The sequence below is a fragment of the Bombina bombina genome, chromosome 6 (assembly GCF_027579735.1).
Source record: "Bombina bombina isolate aBomBom1 chromosome 6, aBomBom1.pri, whole genome shotgun sequence".
NCBI classification, from domain to species: Eukaryota; Metazoa; Chordata; class Amphibia; order Anura; family Bombinatoridae; genus Bombina; species Bombina bombina.
In genome coordinates this window covers 408,915,631-408,941,278 of record NC_069504.1, presented here as the reverse complement: position 1 = coordinate 408,941,278, position 25,648 = coordinate 408,915,631, and the positions used below count along the sequence as shown (strand labels likewise).

General features: G+C 36.9%; 1 protein-coding gene across 1 annotated transcript in view; it reads right to left on the bottom strand.

Annotated features, from left to right (window-relative positions):
• DPYSL3 (dihydropyrimidinase like 3) overlaps nt 1–25,113 on the bottom strand; it is a 609,221-nt gene extending 584,108 nt beyond the window's left edge. The window contains exon 1 of the mRNA XM_053717144.1: nt 24,736–25,113. Within this exon, the coding sequence (XP_053573119.1) occupies nt 24,736–25,068 (333 nt within the window). The 5' untranslated portion in view covers nt 25,069–25,113. The remainder of the gene's footprint in view (nt 1–24,735) is intronic.
• Between the last annotated feature and the right edge of the window lie 535 nt (nt 25,114–25,648).

The following is a 25,648-nucleotide window of genomic DNA, read 5'->3' as shown; positions in this document are numbered from 1 at the left end:
ACTTCCGCTTCAGGCGGAACTGAAGCGGAGAGGTTCGGAAGCAGCATCTGCTGCTTCATAAATTGAACCCAATGTCTAAACTTCAGCCGGTATGTCAGTGTACTTTTCTAGTGATTACAATCCCAAAATGTTGATGCTGGTAATACACCTGAAGTTTTAAATTGTTACCTCCCAAAATAACACAAAATCAGTCAATCTGTGTTGTTAATCTCGTGACTTGGTAATCAAAAAATGAAATGAGCATGATTAACATCAAACAAAAACACAGTTTTTATAGTTTAGCAATTAGACTCCAAGTTGAAGGTGTGCGATTAACCTGTTGTGCCACTAAACCATATAGGTATGTATATGTCTCGTTAGGGGATTTGAACAAGGTAATTATCGGCATAATGGGCATAGGTGTTAGCTGGGTTATCAATTTATTAGTGTAAATGAATTCATTTTTTATCTTTAATTGATTGAGCAGGAAGCATTTGTATCTGTTTTGTGATGTCACTTACCATTGTCATCTAGTATTGAGGTGGCTATTTTCAAACATTACAAAATGTGTTGTCCAGGGGTTATCAAGTCATGTTAGCTGTTGAATTCAATAAGCAAGATGATCCTTTAAATAAGCACTGACATTATTTTTTAATTGCCTGGCTGTGATGTTGACATGGTAGCCATGTCCTTCATTCCGCTCACATCCCCTTCCATCTGTAACTTAGAGCCTGATTGCCAAAAGTTCCCTCCTTATAGAAGTTTGGAAGGATCAGAGGCAGGTGGGCAGAAATCGTAGGATGGGGTGGTCCCAATACTAAGTAAAGTGAGTGTAAACGAGGGAGGTGGGAGGGAGGGGTGAGTTCTAACACTACAGAAAAAAGGGGGTTTGGAGGTCCCTAGACTACAGAAATGCTTGATTGGTTAGATGGGGAGGGGGGATTTCTACACTACAGGAAACAATGAAATAAAAAATAATTTATTTATTTAAAAAAGGACCTACAATGGTATTGGCATACATTCTGGTGAGAGTTAGAGAGCTGTTTGCAAAGGATTATTTATACCTTTATATATGTTTATAGGTAAACCGAAAAAAGAAAGGTGAAGGCGTTAAAGGGATAGTAAACCACAACATTTTCTTTTATAATTCAGATAAAACATACAAATTTAAACAAATTTGCAATTTACTTCTATTATCACATTTGCTTCATTCTCTTGTTATCCATTGCTGAAGGGACAGCATTGCACTACTGGCAGCTAGCTGAACACATCTAGTTATCAAATCACAAGAGACAAATGTGTGCAGGCACCAATTAGCAGCAGCTCCCACTTGTGTATGATATGTGCATACTCATTTTTTTAACAAGGGATACTAAGAGAACGAAGCACATTTGAAAATAGAAGTGAATTTAAAAATGTCTTAAAATGACATGCTCTATCTGAATCATGCAAGTTTAATTTTGACTTTCCTATCCCTTTAAAGGGACACTAAACCCATTTTTTTCATTCATGATTCAGATAGAGCATGCAATTTTTATCAAATTTCTAATTTACTCATATTACCAATTTTTCTTTGTTCTCTTGCTATCTTTTTTAAAATAGCAGGAATGTGATGCATAGGAGTCGGCCCATTTTTGGTTGAGAACCTGGGTTATGCTTGCTTATTGGTGGGTAAATGTCAGCCTCCAATATGCAACCGCTATCCATGGTGCTGAACCTAAAATGGGCTGGCAGCTAAGATTTTAAATTCCTGCTTTTAAAATAAAGATAGCAAGAGAACAAAGAAAAATTTATAATAGGAGAAAGTTGATTAAAATGTCATGCTCTATCTGAATCATTAAAGAAAAGATTTGGGTTCAGTGTCCCTTTAAGCTAAAAGAAATGTAAAAATGTAATACAAAACAAAAAAAAAAAGTAAAATTACATTGCCAATGTTTTAGGACTTTATATTCAGTTTTCTCTAGGGCTATATTTAGATCAATAGCCTTATGGAAGTAGGAATTAAGATAATTTTTGTAAAAAATAAAGTGTCTGTAAAATTATTAAGTGCCTTTTCCCCCTTGTGACAATTTTAGAATAACTATTTTTAGAATAACTACATATAAAGCCTTTTTCTCTAGCACATTTACAGAGTAAATTACATCTTTCAAATACATGGAGGGTAAAATGTGTATAATTTCTTTTGTCTGTACCTAGATTACCAATTGCCATAAATGCATATAAAATGGATAATTTGGAACATACAAAATGATACAATATTGTACTTTAATGATGCATAATTTTGAAAAGAAAACTAAGAAAATGTGAAAATAGAAGTAAATTGGAAAGTTGTTTAAAATTGTATGCTCTGTCTGAATCATAAAAGGAAACGGTAAGAAAGAGACATTCTGCAGTGAGTGCACAAATCATTACATATAATAGAAAACTGGGAAAGAAATACCTGCCATCTTTTTGCAATTACAGTCTCATCTCACACAGAGAAAGTCGCAGGCTGATAAAGTAAATTTAAAGTCCAAAACAGCTTTTCCTGAAGTGAATTTAAATATACACCTGAATATCAGGTGTTACTTTGTTTAGCAATATTGCCTAGCTGTATATTCCAAAATAGGGATAACTATGCTAAGAAATTGCATGGTTGTACACGGTGTTGTAGATGGGAGCTATGTACTACATACATAATCAAATTATCATGTACCCACATACATACTGTATAAACTCAAGTTTCTATATATTTATATTTATTTATTTATAAAAAAATTTACTAGGAAGGATACATTGAGATTTCTCTCGTTTTCAAGTATGTCCTGGGATCACAAAACATTGCAATTGATACAATAGGGTACAATAAAATAGAAAAACAATAATAATACACAGTATATGCAAAAATGTAACATAGAACAGGTAGAAAATATATAATCAACCATGACAGGTGCATTCTGTTTTGAGATATGCAGAGAGGGATCTCTTAAAGGATTTTAGGCTTGGGGATGGTTTGAAAGTGTGCGGGAGGTCGTTCTATAACTGTGGCGCTCTGCAGGAAAATGAGGACCGAGCTGCTTTCTTTTTGTATGGAGGCAGACTAAATGATGTGTTGGTACTGGATCGGAGGTTATAGGAGGTGGGAATAGCCAGGGGAGAGCATTCTACTCAGGTAGGGTGGGAGCTTCCCAGAAAGGCTCTTAAACACAAGGCTGGAAAGATGGAGGGTGCGTCTGGATTCCAGCGTCAGCCAGTTTAGTTCTTTTAGCATGTCACAATGGTTGGTCCTGTAGTTACATTGTAGCACAAAGCGGCAGAACGAGTTATACAATGTATTAAGTTTATTAAGGTGAGTTTGCGATGAAGGTGCATATATATATATATATATATATATACAGGTTAATGGTTTCTTGTCCTTGGTATACACAAATATTGATTTGTTATTCATCCATATGTGATATTAATGTCTATTTGTCTTCGTCTGGTTACTAAAGGGTTAATCAGGGCACTCATTGTTACTAACCAATGGAATTGCTTTTAAATGTATTTAAGTATTGACACAGATGTGTTTTCTCATGTCTATGATTACGGTCTAGATGACCGAAACCGGTCAGACTGTCTAGTCCTTGTTTTAACCCTTCCTTGGTCTGTTGTTGTTATTCCGTTTTTAATTGGATTTACAATACAGTGGTATTTTATTATTACTTGAAGAAGCCTGGACTCCCTTTCTCTTTTGGATATATATAGACATATATATATATACTGTATATTTACTTTTAAGCCCTTTCAAGTCAAATACCTTAATTTATGAAATATTATTTTTAACAATTTTATTATGTTTTTAATAGAAATACTTAAAATTCATATGTTCTTCACTTAGAAGAAAATGTTCTTTTTCTGTTTAAATATATAGTCCAGCATATATCTGTATAAACAATATATATGTATACAATATATATCTATATCTGTATATATTTATTTATTTATTTATTTAGATATATAGGTATAGATATATATATATTTAAACAGAGTAGAATACACCTACAACTAGTGTAGGTGTAAGATTATTAAACGGGGGCACACAACCTCAATAATATGTGGAATAGGTAAATGGGTGTATAAAAAGTACAAATGTATATATATATATATATATATATATATATATATATATATATATATATATATACGTATACACTTGTAAACAATATATAAAAGTAGGACACAAAACAAATGGATCAAAATGGGTAAATGGGTTTATAAAAAGTACAAATGTATATATATATATATATATATATATATATATATATATATATATATACGTATACACTTGTAAACAATATATAAAAGTAGGACACAAAACAAATGGATCAAAATATATGTATACATATTCACATAGAGATATGGGAGGTACCAGCTCCTATAAATATTACCCCCAGAAGTGCGGAATAACCTTTCCCAAGCTATCCCTAAAACAGAAAAATGGAAACAAAGGATAATGGGATTTATTAAGCACTAGGTAACAACCTAAATGTGATCACTATTAACTTTTGCTCTGTGAACTGTAATCCAATTGTATAAATAGAAAAGTACAATACAATATAGAAATTAAAGATGGTAAAAAAGCTAAAATATTGTCCAATTGAAATGTTAGGCTATAAAATGTGCATATGACATCTATAGAAGTGATGAGGATGTAGACTGTCTCCCGTAGCACCCCTTATTATATTATACTCACAGGATAATACCTCAATCAAATAGAACATACAATTTTAAACAACTTTTAAATTTATTTCTATTATCAAATTTGCTTCATTCTCTTGTTATTCATTGCTGAAGGAAAAGCATTGTACTACTGGCAGCTAGCTGAACACATCTAGCTAGCCAATCACAAGAGACAAATGTGTGCAGGCACCAATCAGCAGTAGCTCCCACTGGTGTATGATATGTGCGTATTCATTTTCAACAAGGGATACTAAGAGAACAAAGCACATTTGAAAATAGAAGTGAATTCAAAAGTTTCTTAAAATTACATGCTATATATGAATCAGGCAAGTTTAATTTTGACTTTCCTATACCTTTAAAATATATCATAGCCATGTAATGTGGCACAACTTAATCAGCAATCTGTTAAAGTTCCACCTGGAATAGTGAACAATGAATCCACAACATGTTGCAGTTCATATAACTGTAACAAAACATGGCTAAGTAAGCCTCTCTTCTTAGTGACAGGGAATTCACATATAGAAATATATATTTAAAAATAAAAAGAACATTTTCTTCTAAGTGAAGAAAATAGGAATTTAAAGTATTCCCAACATACCTTTGACTTTAGTGCAATTGGTCTAGCACAGTTTTGGGTTAGCTCGCAAGCAATAAAAAGAAAAGGCTTTTTTAGCGCGCCTCATTGAAGTCTATGGGAAGATGGCGTTATTGCTGTAGCAAAATCCAAACTCCAGAAGTTAGCGCGCCTGAGTCTTTCACTTGTACCCAACTTTTTACTTAAAACTTGTAATACCAGCACTAACATGAGAGCGCTACTGTTTTACCTTGAACAAAGTTAGTGCTCATGAGCAATAAAAATGTATTGCTCCACTTGTAATCTGGGCCATGTTTTATTGAGCACTGGCAGCAGATTTAACCCCTTAACGACCGAGGACATGCAGGGTACGTCCTCTAAAAAAATACCCTTAACGACCAAGGACGTACCCTGCACGTCCTCGGTCTGGAAAGCAGCTGGAAGCGATCCTGCTCGCTTCCAGCTGCTTTCCGGTTATTGCAGTGATGCCTCGATATTGAGGCATCCTGCAATAACCTTTTTAAGCCATCCGGTGCAGAGAGAGCCACTCTGTGGCCCTCTCTGCACCGGAGATTGTGGGTGGGAGGCTGGTGGGAGGCGGGTGGTGGCCATCGATGGCCTTGGTGACGTGCAGGGGGGGTGGGATCGTGGGCGTGGATGATCGGGGGCGTGCACTGATGCGCGCGCGTGCATGGAAGGGCGGGGGCGGGCGCGTGCACGGGGAGGGAACGGGTGGGAACCGCTACACTACAGAAAAAAGTTAAACAAAAAAATGCAAAAAAAAAGGGAATAAAAGTTTTTTTTTATAAATCAATTAAGGTGTTGGGGTTTGTCTGGGGGGGGGGGAAGCTACACTACAGAATTTCTATTTTTTTTTAAAAAAAAACGTTTTTTTCTTGAAACTGGGTACTGGCAGACAGCTGCCAGTACCCAAGATGGCCCCCAATAATGCAGAGGGGGAGGGTAAGAGAGCTGTTTTGGGGGTGGATAAGGGAGGTTGGGGGCTAAATGGGGATTCTACAAAGCAGCATATGTAAATATGCTAAAAAAAAAAAAAGAACAAATTAAAAAAACCCTTTTATTTTAGTACTGGCAGACTTTCTGCCAGTACTTAAGATGGCGGGGACAATTGTGGGGTGGGGGAGGGAAGGGAGCTGTTTGGGAGGGATCAGGGGGTGGGATGTGTCAGGTGGGAGGCTGATCTCTACACTAAAGCTAAAATTAACCCTGCAAGCTCCCTACAAACTACCTAATTAACCCCTTCACTGCTAGCCATAATACACGTGTGATGCGCAGCAGCATTTAGCGGCCTTCTAATTACCAGAAAGCAACGCCAAAGTCATATATGTCTGCTATTTCTGAACAAAGGGGATCCCAGAGAAGCATTTACAACCATTTGTGCCATAATTGCACAAGCTGTTTGTAAATAATTTCAGTGAGAAACCTAAAATTGTGAAAAATTTAACTTTTTTTTAAATTTGATCGCATATGGTGGTGAAATGGTGGCATGAAATATACCAAATTGTGCCTAGATCAATACTTGGGGTCGTCTACTACACTAGACTAAAGCTAAAATTAACCATACAAGCTCCCTACATGCTCCCTAATTAACCCCTTCACTGCTGGGCATAAAACACGTGTGGTGCACAGTGGCATTTAGCAGCCTTCTAATTACCAAAAAGCAACGCCAAAGCCATATATGTCTGCTATTTATGAACAAAGGGGATCCCAGAGAAGAATTTACAACCATTTATGCTATAATTGCACAAGCTGTTTGTAAATGATTTCCGTGAGAAACCTAAAGTTTGTGAAAGAATTTGTGAAAAAGTGAACAATTTTTTTTATTTGATCGCATTTGGCGGTGAAATGGTGGCATGAAATATACCAAAATGGGCCTAGATCAATACTTTGGGATGTCTTCTAAAAAAAATATATATACATGTCAATGGATATTCAGGGATTCCTGAAAGATATCAGTGTCCCAATGTAACTAGCACTCATTTTGAAAAAAAGTGGTTTGGAAATAGCAAAGTGCTACTTGTATTTATGGACCTATAACTTGCAAAAAAAGCAAAGAACATGTAAACATTGGGTATTTCTAAACTCAGGACAAAATTTAGAAACTATTTAGCATGGGATTTTTTTGGTGGTTGTAGATGTGTAACAGATTTTGGGGGTCAAAGTTAGAAAAAGTGTGTTTTTTTCCATTTTTTCCTCATATTTTATAAAAAAAATTAGAGTAAATTATAAGATATGATAAAAATATTGGTATCTTTAGAAAGTCCATTTAATGGCGAGAAAAACGGTATATAATATGTGTGGATACAGTAAATGAGTAAGAGGAAAATTACAGCTAAACACAAACACCGCATAAATGTAAAAATAGCCTTGGTCCCAAACGGACAGAAAATGGAAAAGTGCTGCGGTCATTAAGGGGTTAAACTATAACATTTTCCATGTATATCATGAAGTGAAAAGTCTACCACAAAAAGTGTGAAAATGTCATATGCTAAAATTGTAATAAACAAGGCTGTAAACCACCTTGTATGTTTTTTTTCCTAAATACTATAGTCAAAAGAAGAAGGGCTTATTTTCATATACATAAGGGCCTTTTGGTATATTTACATAACTTTAATTTGCACATACCCTTAAGCCTCTGCTCAAAAATGCATATTTATTCATATACATCACAATTACCACAGTGAGCCCCGGGCTATTAAGACCTATACTGTTTTGAAAAAAGGGGTTTTAGGCTTTCAAACAAGGGGTCTTCAGAGTTTCTAGGACTTTTTTATGACCTATTATAAGTGCTTAGAAATCCATACCCTGTGTGCTTTTTTATTTAAATTAATTAAAAATAGTGAGTTCATATTTACCCCAAAATAACACACCATTTGCCTTTCAAGAAGATCTTTTGTAACAGACCAGCACATCTGGGCTTTTAGGGAGCGGTAAAATCACCCGCATCCCCAGTTTCCCTCATCAATGCTTAACCACCAAGTAACTGACTGTGTTCCGTTCCAAAAGTGCCTCCCCCCAAGATGACAATATGTGGTTGTCATTTACAGTGTGCACTGTGCAGATGACGACCACATGTAGTCATCCCCACTTTTTAGTAATCACTTATGCACATAGATTAACATATGAACATATTTAAAGGGACATCAAATATTGTGAAATTGTAACCCACTCTAAATCCAGATGAGGTTAATTACTTTCCTAATGAATTTCAAATGGATTGGAATGTCCTAAAATGTGAAACACCACAAAAACATGTGCTGAGCATTTCACTAAGCTCTACTAATTGATTAGAATAGTTGTCACCATGTCTAGACATGTTCCTTATTTGGCCCTTTATATTTTGTCTCAGTGCTCCAACCCATAAATCATCACTGTAAGAGTAAATTCCTCAGCTGACTGTGTATTATTATTAATTGTCATGCAGCTAGAAAATTAACACTTTGTAACTCTTGAATAAGTTTGACAACCTAAATGTAATTGAAAATGTTGATTTCTAGTGTTTAAAATCATAATTTGCTTATGAGTAAAAATGTTTTAAACCCAAAGAAAAAAGTAAAGCTCTGTCAAATATGACTAATCACATTTATTTTTGTGCATATATACTTTACCCCAAGTATTATGATTTTTTAAAACTGATTCATCTTCTAACTGCTCTCCAACATTTCATCCGTCTCTTGCCCAAAACTCGTGGCTTTACAGTATATTTCGGCACTAAAATCAACACTTGTCAAAGCTGCACCCTCCACTCTTCGACGTACATCAATCACTCAACGGCAACCATGGCACACCAAACAGACCAGATATCTTCAGCGATGTTCACGGGCTGCTGAACGGCAGTGGAGTAAATTATGCACCTGTGCTGATTTCCGGCTTTGTTAATTCATCCTTAAGTCCTACAACTCTGCGCTCAGCCTGGCCAAACAAGTCTATTTCTCCTCCCTTTTATTATTTCTCAACCTTTAACTCCCTTCTACATCTGCTTGCACCCCTGCCCACTACCAACCTCATTACTCAGATTATTGCTGATCACTTCAAAAATAAAATTGACACCATTAGAAAAGATATTTGCACCTCACATCCCTCAAACCCAGCAATCCTACCCACCCCTTCTATTAACAAAACTCTATGCTACTTCCCTCCTGTAACAGAGGAAGAAGTCTCTGTACTCCTATCCTTGGCTCATCTCACAACCTGCCCACTTGACCCTATTCCTTCACAATTTCTTCCATCACTCTCTGTGTCATGCCACTATACTTTTAACTTATGAGCGGGTTCCTAATTTTACTCCTGCCTATAATAGGCTTCTCATCACATACCTAATTGCTTGGTATTTGTGATTTATAGTACAAGTGTGTGCTACTATTAGTTATAAGCCTCCTTAATTGTGCTTATTTAAAAGTACTTAATTATACTTCTGAATCTTGATTCTGACCTAAGGACTTTAAGGATTTGTTGCTGGTTGCTCTATCAACAGAACCGCTCTATTTTCAAACTCTATGAAGGCCTAAGTCACCTGTTTGCTGCTCTTACGACTTCAGTAGCAGTTTACCATCTTGCCGATCTTCCTCCTGATTGCAGTCAGCTGTATTCCGGATCAGCAGCATTTCCGCTAGCGTTTCCTTTCCATCCCGCTCTTCCACACTGACCGTCGGGTCTCTCAGGCTGTTGTCACAAGTCCGTAACCTGTTTCTGGCTTTCCTAACTGTTCAGATAATCACCTTCTTAGACTTTCCACAGAGCCCTCAGTTTCCTCCTACTCCTAAGAAGTAAGTCCGGACTTACCAACGTGTATTATTTTGACGCAATAAAAATAATAGTTTTTGTGTACACTGCATGCTTGTTAGTTATCGTGTTATGCCAGCTCTGACTCTGTTTCTGATTTATACATACCATGATAGTTTGCATACAACCTTAATTTTTACTTAATATCTGTGTAGCAATTGTTACCCTTCTTTAACATCTTGTGGTCACAGGGAGTTTCTGTGATATTTATTCACTAAACTCTTAATACGCTGTTAATAGATAGTAGTATTACACTATGATATCTCAGTGTCTGTTAATAGCAACAAGCTATCATTATACTTCAGTTCAGACTTTGTACTTGTAATAGTATATCACAATGTTTTATTTATATTTTCTGCTTGGCTCTGCACAATAGATCCAAACAAAGACATTTTTCATTACACTCTGCTTCACTAACCCCTACCCTAACTCATCTCTTTAACCAATCTCTCACCGCTGGCACATTTCCTGATACCTTCAAGCGTGCGTCAATCACACCAATCCTTGCTTGACCCCTCCACCCCTTCTAACTATCGACCGGTCTCCTTGCTTCCCGTTGCTTCAAAATTATTGGAACGACTGGTCTATAATCGGCTAACTCAATTTCTCACAACTAACTCCTTACTTGAAACACTACAATCTGGTTTTCACCCTAAACACTCAACAGAAACCGCTCTTACTAAAGTAACAAATGACCTTTTATCAGCTAAAGCAAAAGGCCACTACTCCTTACTGATTATTCTTGACCTGTCCGCTGCCTTTGACACAGTTGACCATCCTCTCCTCCTAAAAATACTACATTCATTTGGCATCCGAGACATAGCCCTCTCCTGGTTTGCCTCATATCTCTCAAAATGCTCGTTTTCAGTTTCCTTTAACAACAAATCTTGTGATCCTATGCCTCTCTCAGTTGGAGTACCGTAAGGCTCTGTCTTGGGTCCCTTGCTTTTTTCTCTCTATACATCCTCGCTTGGAAAACTTATAGCCTCCTTTGGATTCCAGTACCACTTATATGCTGATGATACCCAAATCTATCTTTCTTCTTCTGATAGCTCTCCCTCTTTACTCAACCAGATTTCCAATTGCCTCTCTGCAATTTCCTCTTGGATGTCTTCACACTACCTACAACTCAATCTGTCCAAAACTAAGCTGCTTCTTATCCCCCCTCTTCGAGACATCCAACACCTGACATTTCTCTGATGGTTGGAGACTCTATTCTCAACACCTCACCCTAGGTCCGCTGTCTTGGGGTTACACTTGACTCAGAACTCACATTCAACCCACATATACAAACGCTTACCAAATCCTGCCATTCACACCTATGCAACATTTACAGAATTCGTCCCTTCCTTACTCAAAAAACTACAAAAATACTTATTTATTCTCTCATTTTGTCATGCATTGATTATTGCAATCTACTTCTAAATGGCCTTCCAAAATGCCGCCTCTCCTCCCTCCAATCTATTATGAATGCTTCTGCTAGACTCATCCACCTAAGTCGCCGATCTACATCAGCTGCTCCACTCTGCCAGTCTCTACACTGGCTCCCCATACACTCCAGAATACAATTTAAAGTATAAACCCTAACTTACAAAGCACTCAACAGTCTAACTCCCAACTATATTTCCTCTCTCATGGTGAAATATTCCCCATCCCGTCCTCTTCAATCAACCTCTGACCTACGTCTCTCCACTCCTGTTATGTCTACGTCCCACTTCCGTCTCCAAGACTTCGCACGTGCTGATCCTGTCCTCTGTAACTCTCTGCCCCGCTCCATAAGACTGTCTCCAACCTTGTATAGCTTCAGACGCTCCTTGAAAACCCACCTATTCAGAGAGGCTTACCATCTCTCCTCCATCTTTTATCCTTACCAAACTAATAAATGAACTGCCTGACTCACTGCTGCAACTACAACCGACGTGACAAGCTACCCCCAACCTTATGTCTCTGCACCCTAAACCTGTAGACTGTGAGCTCTCCGGAGCAGGGCCCTCTTCCTCCTGTACTAGATTTGTTTAGTTTTGTTATGTTTTGTATTTTATCACAAATCCTTGTCATTCTATACCTCTATCACTGTACCCAGCGCTACGGAATTTGGCGGCAATATACAAATAAATGATAATAATAATAATAGCTGGACAGATTATTTATAAATGGTAAATCTGCCTAATTGTACTAAAGGGTAATTTCTGAGCAATGCAATTAAATTTGTGGTTTTAAAAATCATGTATCTAATTTTCCATGTTTTTGTCATTCCTTTCTTCATTTAATTAGTGGCTACAAAATGGACTGTTGTTCTCCCTTGGAGCCAACGCATCAGCAATTGGTTGATATGACTCATTTAAACAGGATAACCTGTTATAAACATTGTATCAATTAAAAATTACCTTGCTTATAAATGAAAAACAAAAATAAACTTTTATACTTTACTCTGTAAAGTATTATATATCATTATTACACATTGTAACAAAGCCATGCTTGCTTCATTAAACATGACTGTGAATAATGCTTCTTCCAGCAGTGAACGCCACTGAGATGGAGAATACAGTTCTGAGGTGTAACTCTGAAAGTTTCCATATGGGGATTCTTCCTGCATATGTAGCCAGTTATAACAGTTGTATTTTGATAAATCTTCATAAATTCTTTCAGATCAGCAAAATATGCAACTAATACAAAATAAATAAAGTGTTAAGCACTCTATAAAGCATATTTACGTGACCATTTTTATGGAACACAAACTATTCAAGATATTTCCTGTTTTCAAGATTATTTAAGTGATAACAATGGTGGCAAAAGGGAGAACATTCCTTCCCCATCTTGGGAACATGTCTAAGGTTTGAACCTGGGGCAGGTAGTGAAAAGCCCTTACTCACTCCTCATACAATTTAGTGGGACATGTGACGTCTCTTGAAAAAGTGAAGCATCTCTTATTTTGACTTATAGGCTACTTGTACATCTGGTTACTATCTGGTTAGTGTGAAACTAACAGTTTCTTTAACCGGATTATTGCCATGTTTGTAATAAATATGTTAGGGCTACGAAACTGTGCCTCTGTCTAATACAATAACATCCATGTTAAAACTTACTAAAAAATGAGAGACACCTTATTTAAATATGGGGTTACTTAACCTTTTAGCGGGCATGTAGTCATAAAATGTAACTTTGTTTACCCACTGGTCTCCAATTATCAAGGCTTCAACACTCAATCCACCTATGTCCGAGCATCAAAATACATGTTTAATTCATTTATCAGATTTATCAAGGTATGCATGCTACTTAAAACAATGTATTTTTCTTGTGTCTGGATTTAATTATGTTGTGTATTCGCAGCTGATCGATTTTACCTATTTTCTGCCTGTACTAATCCAAATCCGATTAAGTTCTTAATGTTATTACACTGTCCTGTCTAAAACTCACAGGTAAAAATGTGGATTCGGCACTTTCTTTGTCATGAAAATCATGAAAAACAATAGTCTTGAAGTCTGAATGAAATCAGTCTCCCAAAAGCCAAAAGTTACATGTTAAATTGGTGCATAGCCAGTGTGTATTATGAACATGTCTGCAATAAAAAAAACACAAAAAACAAAAAGACATTCTGGAAGTCGGAATGAATATAAGATGGAATATCAAAATAAATTATTTATTTTATATGTGCTTGGGAATGGAAGTATTGCTATTTTTTACAGTGGCAGCAACCCTTCTTCTTAGAAGGTCCCGTAGACAATGCCTTTCACTACAGCAAAGCAAACAGGTTATAAGAAAGGCAGCACATGAGGGCCCCAAGATTGTTTTTGCCCCATTGTGGTCTGGAAGCTCTAACAGGCAGCAATATATTGCAGAGGTTCCAACTGTAAAGGCAATCAATTATGATGCTATTTGATCAGATACAGAACTATTTGAATCCATTCACGTTCAGAACAAGGGCTATCCTTAGTATGGTACAATTGTTGACCATTCTGCATTTCATGGCCGCCGGGTCGTTCCAATCTGTGTCCAGTGTTGTGGTCTGTATGAGTCAACCTATGTTTTCCAGACACCTACGGAGTGTATTAAACGCCATGTACACTATTTTTAAGCCTCCATGAAACAGCACAGGAATGACAATCAGTGAAACATTTGTTTCCATATTGCTGGTATTCCAAATATATTAGGGGTTATAGACTGCACACATATTGCATTGAGACCACCAAGGGAAAGAAAATAAATGTTGTTTCACAATCAAAGTCATTTTCTTTTCTTCATAGGGCAAATGGTATGTGATGTCCAACTATGTATAACATACATGTTCTTGCAGGTTTCCCTGGGTCATGTCAGGACTACTATATTCTGTGTCAATGTGGGCTTTATGCTAAGGTTGAAAACAATGAGCTATGTAACATATCTTAGGCCACCACCGGTACTGCTAGTCATCTGTTTGTCCAGCTTCCCTTTAACAATCCCCAAGATATCAGAAAACAATGGATGTCTTTGGGAACAATTCCTTGTGCAGACACTTCTTTCCTTATTTTGACCAACAGCTCTTTTTCTTGCACATACCAGAGGTTTAGCTTGCCCATTTGCCAATTATATAGTCATAATAGTGCTATACTTGGTCTGCAAGAACTACATTCTGCTGGTAATAGAATTACACATTACAGCCACTTTTAGTTTGTCCAGATACTGCCATAATTTCCCAAAACAGAAGTGAGTTATGACACAAATAAAATATAAAAAGAAATGTACGTGTGCCTACTTTTATAAATGTCCCACTGCATGTGAGAAAGTCTCATTTACTGTCACATGGGCAAAAAATAACATTTGTTGCAAATACATCCGGCTGTAATTTTGATAAATTTTGGTTTCAGGCAGTAATTCGGAGTGCTCAAAGTGATATGGATATTCTCATATCGCTCACTCCAGTTTTTAGAAACTTTGAAAAATGGACCCCATAAAACATCAGTTGGAGTATTTAAAATGGGAGGGTGCTGAAAGTGTGTCTCTGTATTGGCAAAAATCAAATGTATACATCTGAAATGGCACTAACCAAAACGTAAACTAACACAAAACAGCACTATATTGGAAGAAGAAATTATATTTATATCACAATGTAGCATTGCTGGCTTCATGTCAAATGCATTTTCCTTTTTTACGTTATAATAGCTAGATTTTTGCAGGGTACTATTTGCTAAATTATAACTATTAAGCCATACACAAATGTCAATAAGAGTGTTGCTTGGATATATCAGATAGAGCATTTAAACCACTGGTTTTCAAACCAGTACTCAGTCCTCCCTAACAGACCACATTTTGAGAATATTTGAACTGGAGCACAGGTGAAATAATCAAATGATTATTAAACATTGTTATTTTACCTGCTCTCGCCCAAGGTAATCCTGAAAAACTGGCTTGTTGGGGAGGCCTTAGGACTGGTTTGAAAACCAGTGATTAAAACACATTATTAACCAATATTTTAGCCACAAAGGTGTCTGTGTCTTGTCTTTTTGTAGAAAGGAAATTATATGAAGCAACCTCCTGCTAGGGATTGTGGGAGAGACTTGTTATTGGGGCGTGTTTGGCTTGTGTTATCTGGCAAACCTGTGGTTATGGGAAATCCCTTATTTATTAATTCCATTCATTAATTATTAAAATATTTGAATATACTAGTTGCAGCCTTTTCAACACAAGTTCTGTGTCGTCATTTGTAGCATATTTAAGGACTAAGGCATCAAAGACTCACCTTACTGTATCTAGAAAAATGTTATATAATATAATTTTTCATTTGTTTGGCAAAATTTTTTATCTATTTGTTATTTAAATCAGCAGTAACTAATTTTATGTTATGTTCCTATAGCCAACGCAAAAAAATACAGTATAACAATAATTAATTGAGAAACAACAACTAACAAATAAAAAAACAACAAGCTTAAAAATAAATAAAAAATAAAATAAAAAATGGTAATAGATTATATAGTATCCTGGTGTTTATTTTCAAGCAAACCACACTTTACAGGGCAGTTATATTTTAGCCCTTGAGAGTGGACAGCTGCAATCAGTACAATACACAATCTGTTCATTACCAAGACCATCCTCAGGCCTGCAGCTGTATTTGAAGATAACCATACATTTTCTCACTTTACCAAGACATCATGGGTATGCTTGCAAGGGAAGAAAGACACGTTTTGGTCATGAGAACAGACTGAGTGAAGGTTATTTTTTTAACTATTATTTTAAAGACAATTTTTCAGATTCATTGTCTTTTTAGCACAGAGAGGAGAGAAATAATTTAAGAGTGGTTTAACCTGGCCCATGACCCTTATTTAATTTGCAACCATCTTCTAAGCAGAGTAAGCTTGCAGAACAGCAAATAAATTACATACAGATTAACATATGAGTGCATTCATTTTGCATTTCAATAGAATTGTGAACTCATGTGCCGGTTTAAGAGTCATCTCTCTGATTCGGCTGTTAAACTTGAACTTTTATGCTATAACCCTTTAGCTGCCAGAGGCTTTCAGGCTTCTGATATCAACAAATTAAACAGGCCTTGGAATTTGTGCTTATAGCCATCATATGCTGTATGATAGTTACAGAGCTCATATAACAGTATATATATATATATATATATATATATATATATATATATATATATATATATATATATATATATATATATATATACCCATTTGTATTGATATAGAACTACTTTTTCCTATTAGATTTAACAGCAATGCCTTACATAAATTCTGGGACCCAGCATAGTAAAAGGTGTCACATATCAAGCATTCGTGCACTTAAATTGCTGAACAGATATCAACCTTCTAACTGTTGGCATGTGTTTGAATCAAAAGTGTTTGTGCATGCTGACCAAGACTGACCAAATAAGGCTAGCAATGTAACACAAAGATGTGTTTCTCCTCTCACTGCAAATACTGTAGATTTTCCTCCACGTTCATGCTAGAATAAAAAATAAGGTGAACTGCAAATTATTCTAAACTAACCACCTTTGCATTCCTTGCAGAAAATGAACATCTGAAATGTTTGTTATTAAAGGGACACTAAACTGCTAAGTACAACTACAGTAACATGGCTACTACTCATCATGCTGTTTTTTCCCCTCTTGTACCTACATCTCTCTTTAAAGCCATTCTCTTATTCTAACTCATTAAAGCTCTGCATCTTTATACTGGGCCCCACCATCTTGGTGCACAAGTATTGTTGCATCATGTGACTTACACAGATTTAGTGATGTTGCCGACTTTTTTAACAGCTGTACCTTGCCTGTATGATTATCCTGCCCAATATGCATGTGATGCTGGATTAGTATGTTGCTTTAGTATGTGAAATATGAAGATCTATGAGTTTTATATCTTTATACTACATGATGCAGCAAACAAAAGTAGAAAAAGGAAAGAGATAGAAGAAAAAGAGAAACCACACATGTAGAGAGAGTGAGGAGAAAGGGCAAAGAATAAAGGAGAGAGAGTGAAGAAAAGAGGAGAAAGAAAAAAAGGAGGAGTGAGGAAATAGAAAGGAGACAAAAAATGGGACAGAAATGGAGGTGACAGGATAGAGGCAAGAGGGTAGAAAGCAAAGAGAGCAGGAAGAGGAAATACAAGATAGAAGGAACAGAGGGGAGAGAGAGAAAATTAAGAAAGAGAAGATAGATAAAAGAGAGAAAACACAGGGAGAGGGGACAGAGAAAAGATTGCAGAGAGAAGAGATGAGGAGACAAAAGAGAGAAGTGAAAGAAGAGAAAACAGTGGGAGAGAGAGGCGATAGGACAGGTAAGAGACTGCAGTGAGAAAAAGAAGAGGGCAGAGAGAGAAGAGAGGAGTAGTGGAAGAGAGTTAGAAAATAAAAAAATAATTCAATGAGAGAGAAAACAGAGGAAGGGAGATGAATAAGAAAAGATGGCAAATAGAAGAGAGATGGAAGAGAGAAGAAAAAAGGAGAGAGGAAATAGCTATGACAGATAAGGAATAAGAGAGAGAGGGGGGAAAGAGGGAGAGAAGAAAGGATGGCAGAGACAAAAAAGCAGAGAGGAGGAGAGAGAATAAAGTAGGAGAGAGAGAGATAAGAGGAGGAGAGGGAGGGAGAGAGAAGAGAGGGATATATAGAAGAGAGAGGGGAGAGAGGGAGAATAAAGGAGGAGAGAAAGAGAGAAAAGAAAGGAGGAAAGAGACAGATAAGAGGAAAATAAAAAAGGAGAGATAGAGGAGCAGAGAGAGATAGAAAAAAGAAGAGAGGGAAGGACAGAAAAAGAGGCAAGAGAGGGAGAAGAAGAGGAGAGAAAGATAAGAAATGTGGAGAGAGAGACAGATTAGAGAAAGAGAAAAGGTGAGAGAAAGAGAAAAGGAGAAATAGAGGAGAGAAAGAACAAAAAAGAAGAAAGGAGGAGAAATGGAAGAGAGAAGTAGAGGAAGAGAAAAAAAGATAGAGGAGGAGATATAAAAGAAAGGAGAGAGAGAGATAGAAGAGAGGAGGGGAGGGGGAGAGAGAAAAGAGGAGGAGAGGAAAAGAAGATGGAGTGAGAAGAGAGAATGTGAGGAGAAAACAAGAGTAGAAAGGAGGAGAGGGAGAGATAGAAGAGATGAGGAGGGGGAGGGAGGGAGAGAGAGAAAAAAGAGGAGAGGAGAGGAAAAGAAAATGAGGGAAATAGAAGACAGGAGGAGATAAAGACAGAAGAGAGAAGAAAGTAGGAGAGAGAGAAAAGAAAGTAGGAGAGACAGATAAAAGTAGGAGAAAGAGAAAAGGAGAGATAGAGGAGGAGAGAGAGAATAAAGGAGAGGGAGAGAGAGGAGATAGGAGGAGAGGAAGTGAAGAGTGAGTGAGTGAAAAGAGGGAGTGAGTAAGTGAGTGAGTGAAGAAGAGAGGAGAGAGAGAGAAAAAGAATAAATGGCAAATAGAAGAGAGATGGAAGAGAGAAGAAAGAAGGAGAGAGGAAATAGATAAGACAGATAAGGGAGAAGAGAGAGAGTGGGAAGGAGAGGGAGAGAAGAAAGGATGACAGAGATAAAAAAGCAGAGAGGAGGAGAGAGAATAAAGTAGGAGAGGGAGGGAGAGAGTTAAGAGGAGGAGAGGGAGGGAGAGAGAAGAGAGGGATAGATAGAAGAGAGAGGGGAGAGAGGGAGAAGAAAGGAGGAAAGAGACAGATAAGAGAAAGAGAAAAAAGGAGAGATAGAGAAGGAGAGATAGAAAACAGAGGATAGGGAGAGACAGAAAAAGAGGCAAGAGAGGGAGAAGAAGAGGAGAGAACAATAATAAAGTTGGAGAGAGTGACAGATTAGAGAAAAAGAAAAGGAGAGAGAAAGAGAAAAGGAGAAATAGAGGAGGAGAGAAAGAAAGAGAAGAAAGGAGGGAGAAATAGAAGAGAGAAGTAGAGGAAGAGAAAAAAGATAGAGGAGGAGGGAGAGAGAAGAGAGGAAAAGAAGAGGGAGGGAATGAGAAGAGAGGATGAGAGAGAAAAAGAGAAGAAAGGAGGAGAGGGAGAGATAGAAGAGAGGAGAAGTGGGAGGGAGAGAGAAAGAGAAGAGTAGAGGAGAGGAAAAGAAGATGAGAGAAATAGAGGGCAGGAAGAGAGAGACAGAAGAGAGAATAAAGTTGAAGATAGAGAAAAGAAGTAGGAGAGACAGATAAAAGTAGAAGAAAGAGAAAAGGAGAGAGAGAAGAAAGGAGAGAGGAGGAGATGAATCAAAGAGGGGGTAAGTGAGTGAAGAAGAGAGTAGAGAGAGAGAAAAAGAAGAAAGGGAGAGAGGGAGAAAATATGGAGGGAGAGCCTTCTCCTCCACAGAAGCCAGTGCATGGTAACAGCTAAGCGTGCTGACCTGCTCAGCCCCACCTACTCCTTCCCATAAACAGAAGCCAGCACATGGTAACAGACCAGAGCTCTGCGTTGCTCCCCCATCTACACTTCCCCAATAAGCAGAAGCCTGTGCACTAACAACAGAACATCACACGTATTTCTTTAAAAAAAAAAAAAAACTAGTTGGCGGGTCTGTGTGCATTGAAAATAAATCTGTGCGCTCTAAAACAAGGAGGTGAGGGAACTGTGGTGCACGCTAAACTGCATGATATGTCTTGTCAAGAAGACAATAATGTCACTAATCTATAAATATGTACAGTATCTATCACAGTATACAAGAATACTTAAATTCCAAGGTTGAGGTGCCCAGTGTGACGATACAGAGCTTCACTAACAAGCACTATTAATGGGTTAAAATTAGATATGTGCAATTCATTTTGGATCGATTCAAAAATTCGGAACATTCTGAAAATTCTGCGATTCGGATAGAACTGAATTTCCGAATTAAAATACTGCCGAATTTACAGAATAAATCCAAATTACTTCGGATTTATTCGGTAAATTCGGATGGCCATGGATTACACTAGTATTGTACAGTATAAGTCTAATCCCACCTAACACTTACCGAAATTCCAAACCGAACCGAACAAAATCCAGACGAATTTAGTACATAATATGATAATACTAGTCTAATATCCCACCTAACACTTACCGAAATTCCGAACCGAACCGAATCGAACCGAATCCGAAACAAATCAGAACCGAATTTATTCGAATCTGAATGAATCCAAAACAAATCCGAACCGAATTGATTCAAGTTTTTCCGAATTCGAATCGCTCGGAGCCGAAATTTGAAAAAATCCGAATTGATCCGAACCGAACCGAATTTTTTCGCCATGCACATGTCTAGTTAAAATATCAGAAAAGCTTTAAAGAGAGCTGCAGCAAGAGGAGGATAAATTACAGCATGATGAGTTGTAACTATGCTACTATAGTTGTACCCAGCAGTGTAATGCCCCTTTAATATATAAATGAATAAGGGGAATAAGGAGCACTCCGAATCAAATAACTGGATTAAAAAAAAATTCAAATCATTTTCCATTAAGAACAAACTTTCCAAATGTTATTCTATGATGCGCTAAAACAGGAACCTGAAAGCGTAAATTGGGAGAGGTTTTTTAAAATCTAAGTGAGCCCAGCTATTATTTACAGTGATAATCATTTTAAATGGAATGTAGATGACCTGCAGCAACTACTGCTAACTTTTCCATCCATCATGTGTTAAAAAGCATAATTACAGATACAAAGAGTATTATTTATAATTAAGTATAGCTAGCAAGCACATGATATATTAAAACAGAAAATAAAAATACAAGTTGATTGATGAATATACATAAATATGTGATATAAATATGATAAAAAATAAAGGATATATTATCCGCTTTAAAGTCCTTCCAGAAGTCTTCTCATTGAAGTTCCATGAAAAAGGAAACAACAAAAATAGTGCAGTATTGGTGTATGATAATATTAAATGGAACATGCCAGTATTGTACTCACAATATGTTGGAGCATACTTATGCTCTATCAATCGTGCATGCCGTATGATTTAAAGGCTCATATGTAGCCACCCCGAGGATCTTTGGAGACGTACCCAGTTATGGATATAAAAATATTTAATATAATATTTCACATATAAAAACAATTAAAAGTTCAAGGGTAAACAACCAACACTGGTATAGCCATATGTGAGTACAATACTGGTGTGTTTTATTTAATATTATCAACTTCCAGACATTAATGCACTATTTTTGTTGTTTCCTTTTTGTTTTTCATGGACCTTCAATGAGAAGACTTCTGGAAGGACTTTAAAGTGGATGATATATCCTTTATTTTTTTTATCACATTTATATCCCGTTTTTTTATTTTTGTGTGATTTATTTAGTTCACTATTTTTTGTTATACATAAATATGCACCTTAGTAAAAGGTTTTGCTCAGAGATGAATTAAAACAAAACATTTATTAAAAAGAACAGATTGTTGACATATAAATGTATGTAACATATTTGTTTGGAATCTAAAAAAGACCTGTGAATAAAAGCTATACAAAATCTATACACATTGTAATTTATCAATTCAGTATAAAAAAATACTGTATGCATTTTCAGATGATTCCTGCATTAATGAAATGTGTGGGGGTGTATATTTCCTTTATAACACAATGAACGATTACACTGAATGCAGACAAACTATGGTCCAAGCTTAATCTATCAGTAAGTCACTCCTTATGGTTAAAAGAGAGGCCAGTTTAAAGGGAGCTGAAAATGTCTATTGAACAAGAAGAAAACATCTTAATTGTGTGAGCACAATGGTGCTAATGCAAATATAAGTTGCAATGATATCTCTGGTCAGATAACATCCCATCTAGTCATGGATTATTAAAGGGACATTGAGAGTGTAATATAAAAGGTTTAATTATATGCAGTAAAACACTGATATATACTTTTATTATTGACATTGTCCCCTTTTCCTGTAATTTAATTCTAAAAATGGTGGGATGTCCAATTCCTCTTAAAAGTGGAAGTGCAGACTCCAGACATCTCAAGACAGCTATATTCCACAGTGATTGGTTTTACACTCCAGTGACCAATTTATTCCCTTCCCTATTTGCCCTCAGCAGAAAAGGAAACCTAGGTTACAACATGGTGGTGCCCATTACTTTATTTAAAATGAAAGCCTTGCAGTTATGTTTTTAATATTTAAACAACTAATATAGTTTAAAGGGACAGTCAACACCAGAATTTTTGTTGTTTAAAAAGAAAGATAATCCCTTTATTACCCATTTACCAGTTTTACATAACCAACACTGTTATAGAAATACACTTTTTACTGCTGTGATTACTTTGTATCTAAGCCTCTGCAAATTGCCCCCTTTTTTCAGTTCTTTTGACAGACTTGCATTTTAGCCAATCAGAGCTCACTCCTAGGTCACTTCACGTGCATGAACTCAATGTTAACTATATGAAACACATGAACTAATGCCCTCTAGTGGTCAAAATGCATTCAGATTAGAGGCAGTCTTCAAGGTCTAAGAAATTAGCATATGAACCTCCTAGGTTTAGCTTTCAATTTAGAATACCAAGAGAACAAAGCAAAATTGGTGATAAAAGTAAATTGGAAAGTTATTTAAAATGACATTCCCTATTTAAATCATGAAAGGTTTTTTTTGGACTTCACTGTCCCTTTAAAAAACACATATCTTACACTCAGACTCTTTATTTAAAGGGACATGACAAAGCATACCTTTTTACATAGCTTTCCGATGTATTTCTAAAGCAAATTTGCTTCACTCTCTTAGTATCCTTTAATGAAAGAGCATCAATTAACTACTGTAAGCTAACTAAACACATTTGGCAAGCCATATATGTGCACCCAGCCACCAATCAGCAGCTAGTTTCCAGAAGGGCATTGCTGCTCGAGCATATCTAGGTATGTTTTTCAACAAAATATACTTAGTGAACAGAGTAGATTTGTTTATAATGTTGCTTTAAACTGCATGCTTGGATTGAATCATGAAATAAAATGTTTGACTTTAATGTGCCTTTAAGTAATAGTACAGTGCTACCCAATTTTTTATTTGGAGAGTAGAACTAATAAATGAAAAAAAAAATCAGGTAAACAATTCAGTGACATTTTGCTAGCACAAGTGTCAGTGTCTGTCTGTCCTTATATCATGACTTCTATACTTCTATTTCCTACACAGCCACCAATACAATTTTGTGGGATAAAAAAAAAAAATCTTAAGTTCCTCCCTGTTTTAGACACATACATATTTATTTGAAACAGAGATGTGAATATAATTCTTTGGGACACACTATGGGCCTTTTGCCTAATATTGGACAAGCCTGATATGGAACAAACTACTTCATCTTTTGTTTCTCTGTTATATATTTCTGGGCAACATGTAATACATATTAGAGACATTTCTACTCAACTATTCATGAATGACAGTTATTGTAACGAACAGTATTTTTAAAAATTGAAACCAACTTACAAAAAGTATTTTTTTAAGATTTACTGTAATGTATAGACATTTTTTATACATATAACAAGTCTGTCTCCTAAGCACAGTATCATATGAGTATAAATTCATCATTTTCCTAGATTCACAGGATGCAGAGTCAGACTATTGTTCTCTCCCTCTTTGTTGACTGTTTAATACGATTTCATTAAGGATGTGTCACGAGAAGACAATAAAAAGTGACATTTATATACAAAATAATTGTCTTACAAGTGAGTATACCTTTTGTACTTGAATCCACCCATCTCCACCTTATCCCTGATAAACTCGGTACCTGTTCACTAAAATATGTGGAACAACAGAGAATATCTATTTTAGCACTGTCTGCAGTATGACATCCCTGTTTCCTTCAGCTAATGCCAATTGCTAAAGTGTTTAACAACTAAAACTAAAATAGAAAACTATTATAAAAATGAAGTTGGTTACAGAAAGGAAATGCCAATGCAACAATGCAACCAAATTGTGCTGTTACACACTCTAGTGTTGAATCCTATTGCCATAGTGCCTGGTTGCTCTCATTCAGTGGGAGGCATCTCAGACACAGATGCAGTGTGAAGTTCGAAGTGTTCAGCTCCCAGACACAATAACTGCAGACCAGAGAAAAACTTTACATGAGCTGGGAACTGGTATATTTTATCAAAAAGGAAAATGCACTGATCAGCTACACACTGTGTGCAAAATTAACTCCCACGTATCTGTTACTGATTTACCAAAAGTATTCATGTGTATTAAACAATACAGATGGTTTGTGCAGTGCTATCACATATGTTGCTTGCTTTAGGGATGTCTGCCTGATATACTGTAATGTAGAAATTGTACCTCTTTCTCGTTGAGGTTCTGCAGCAGCTCTTTCCCAGTCGAGGTCTTGATCTCTACTTTGGAACTGTCCACCTCTTTGCTGCCCATACCCTGACACTGCTGTGTCCTGTCTTGCACCTGGCTCGTTGCCCCGGGGCGCCCAGAGTTCCTCTTAGTTCCTTTTTGCCCTACACTCAGAGACTCAAAGTCTATAGTTTTACTCTCAAAGGCTCCCTCCACATTGCAGAACATGCCCCCGTACTTCACCCTGGGCACTTGGTCGGCTGTGCCTGGCCGGGCTAGGTAGAACGGCAGGTCGTCTTCCTTGTCCCATCCCCTGTTGCCTGATGCCATTGCTGTGTGAGAGCAGAGCTGAAGCTGGCTGCAGCCCGAAGAGCAGAGAAAGGAGAGAGAGGATGCTGCAGTCAGCCAGAGGTGGCAGTGCTGCTCCCAAGCTGAGCCCAATGACACGAACACACAGCATCACTAGCTGCTCTAATAGGGACTGCTTTCAGGTCACGGTAACATAAAAGGGAGACATATTTTGGGGTGCAAAATTCCTGTTTTCCTCACAGACTTTCCCCAGGCAGCACTTACACATGAGCTCTGCTCGCCTACATAGATACATTGCATGAACCCCTCATCCTACATATTTGTGTACATTTTGTGTAACTGTTTACTGAAGCAGAGAATTACAGCAGCCCTGTAGTACCATCTGACAGGTAACACACTACTGAGGCACTAATGTCCACACAGCCTTAAAGGTACAACTCACCACACACTCACACAGCCTTAAAGGAACAACTCACCACACACTCACACAGCCTTAAAGGTACAACTCACCACACACTCACACAGCCTTAAAGGAACAACTCACCACACACTCACACAGCCTTAAAGGTACAACTCACCACACACTCACACAGCCTTAAAG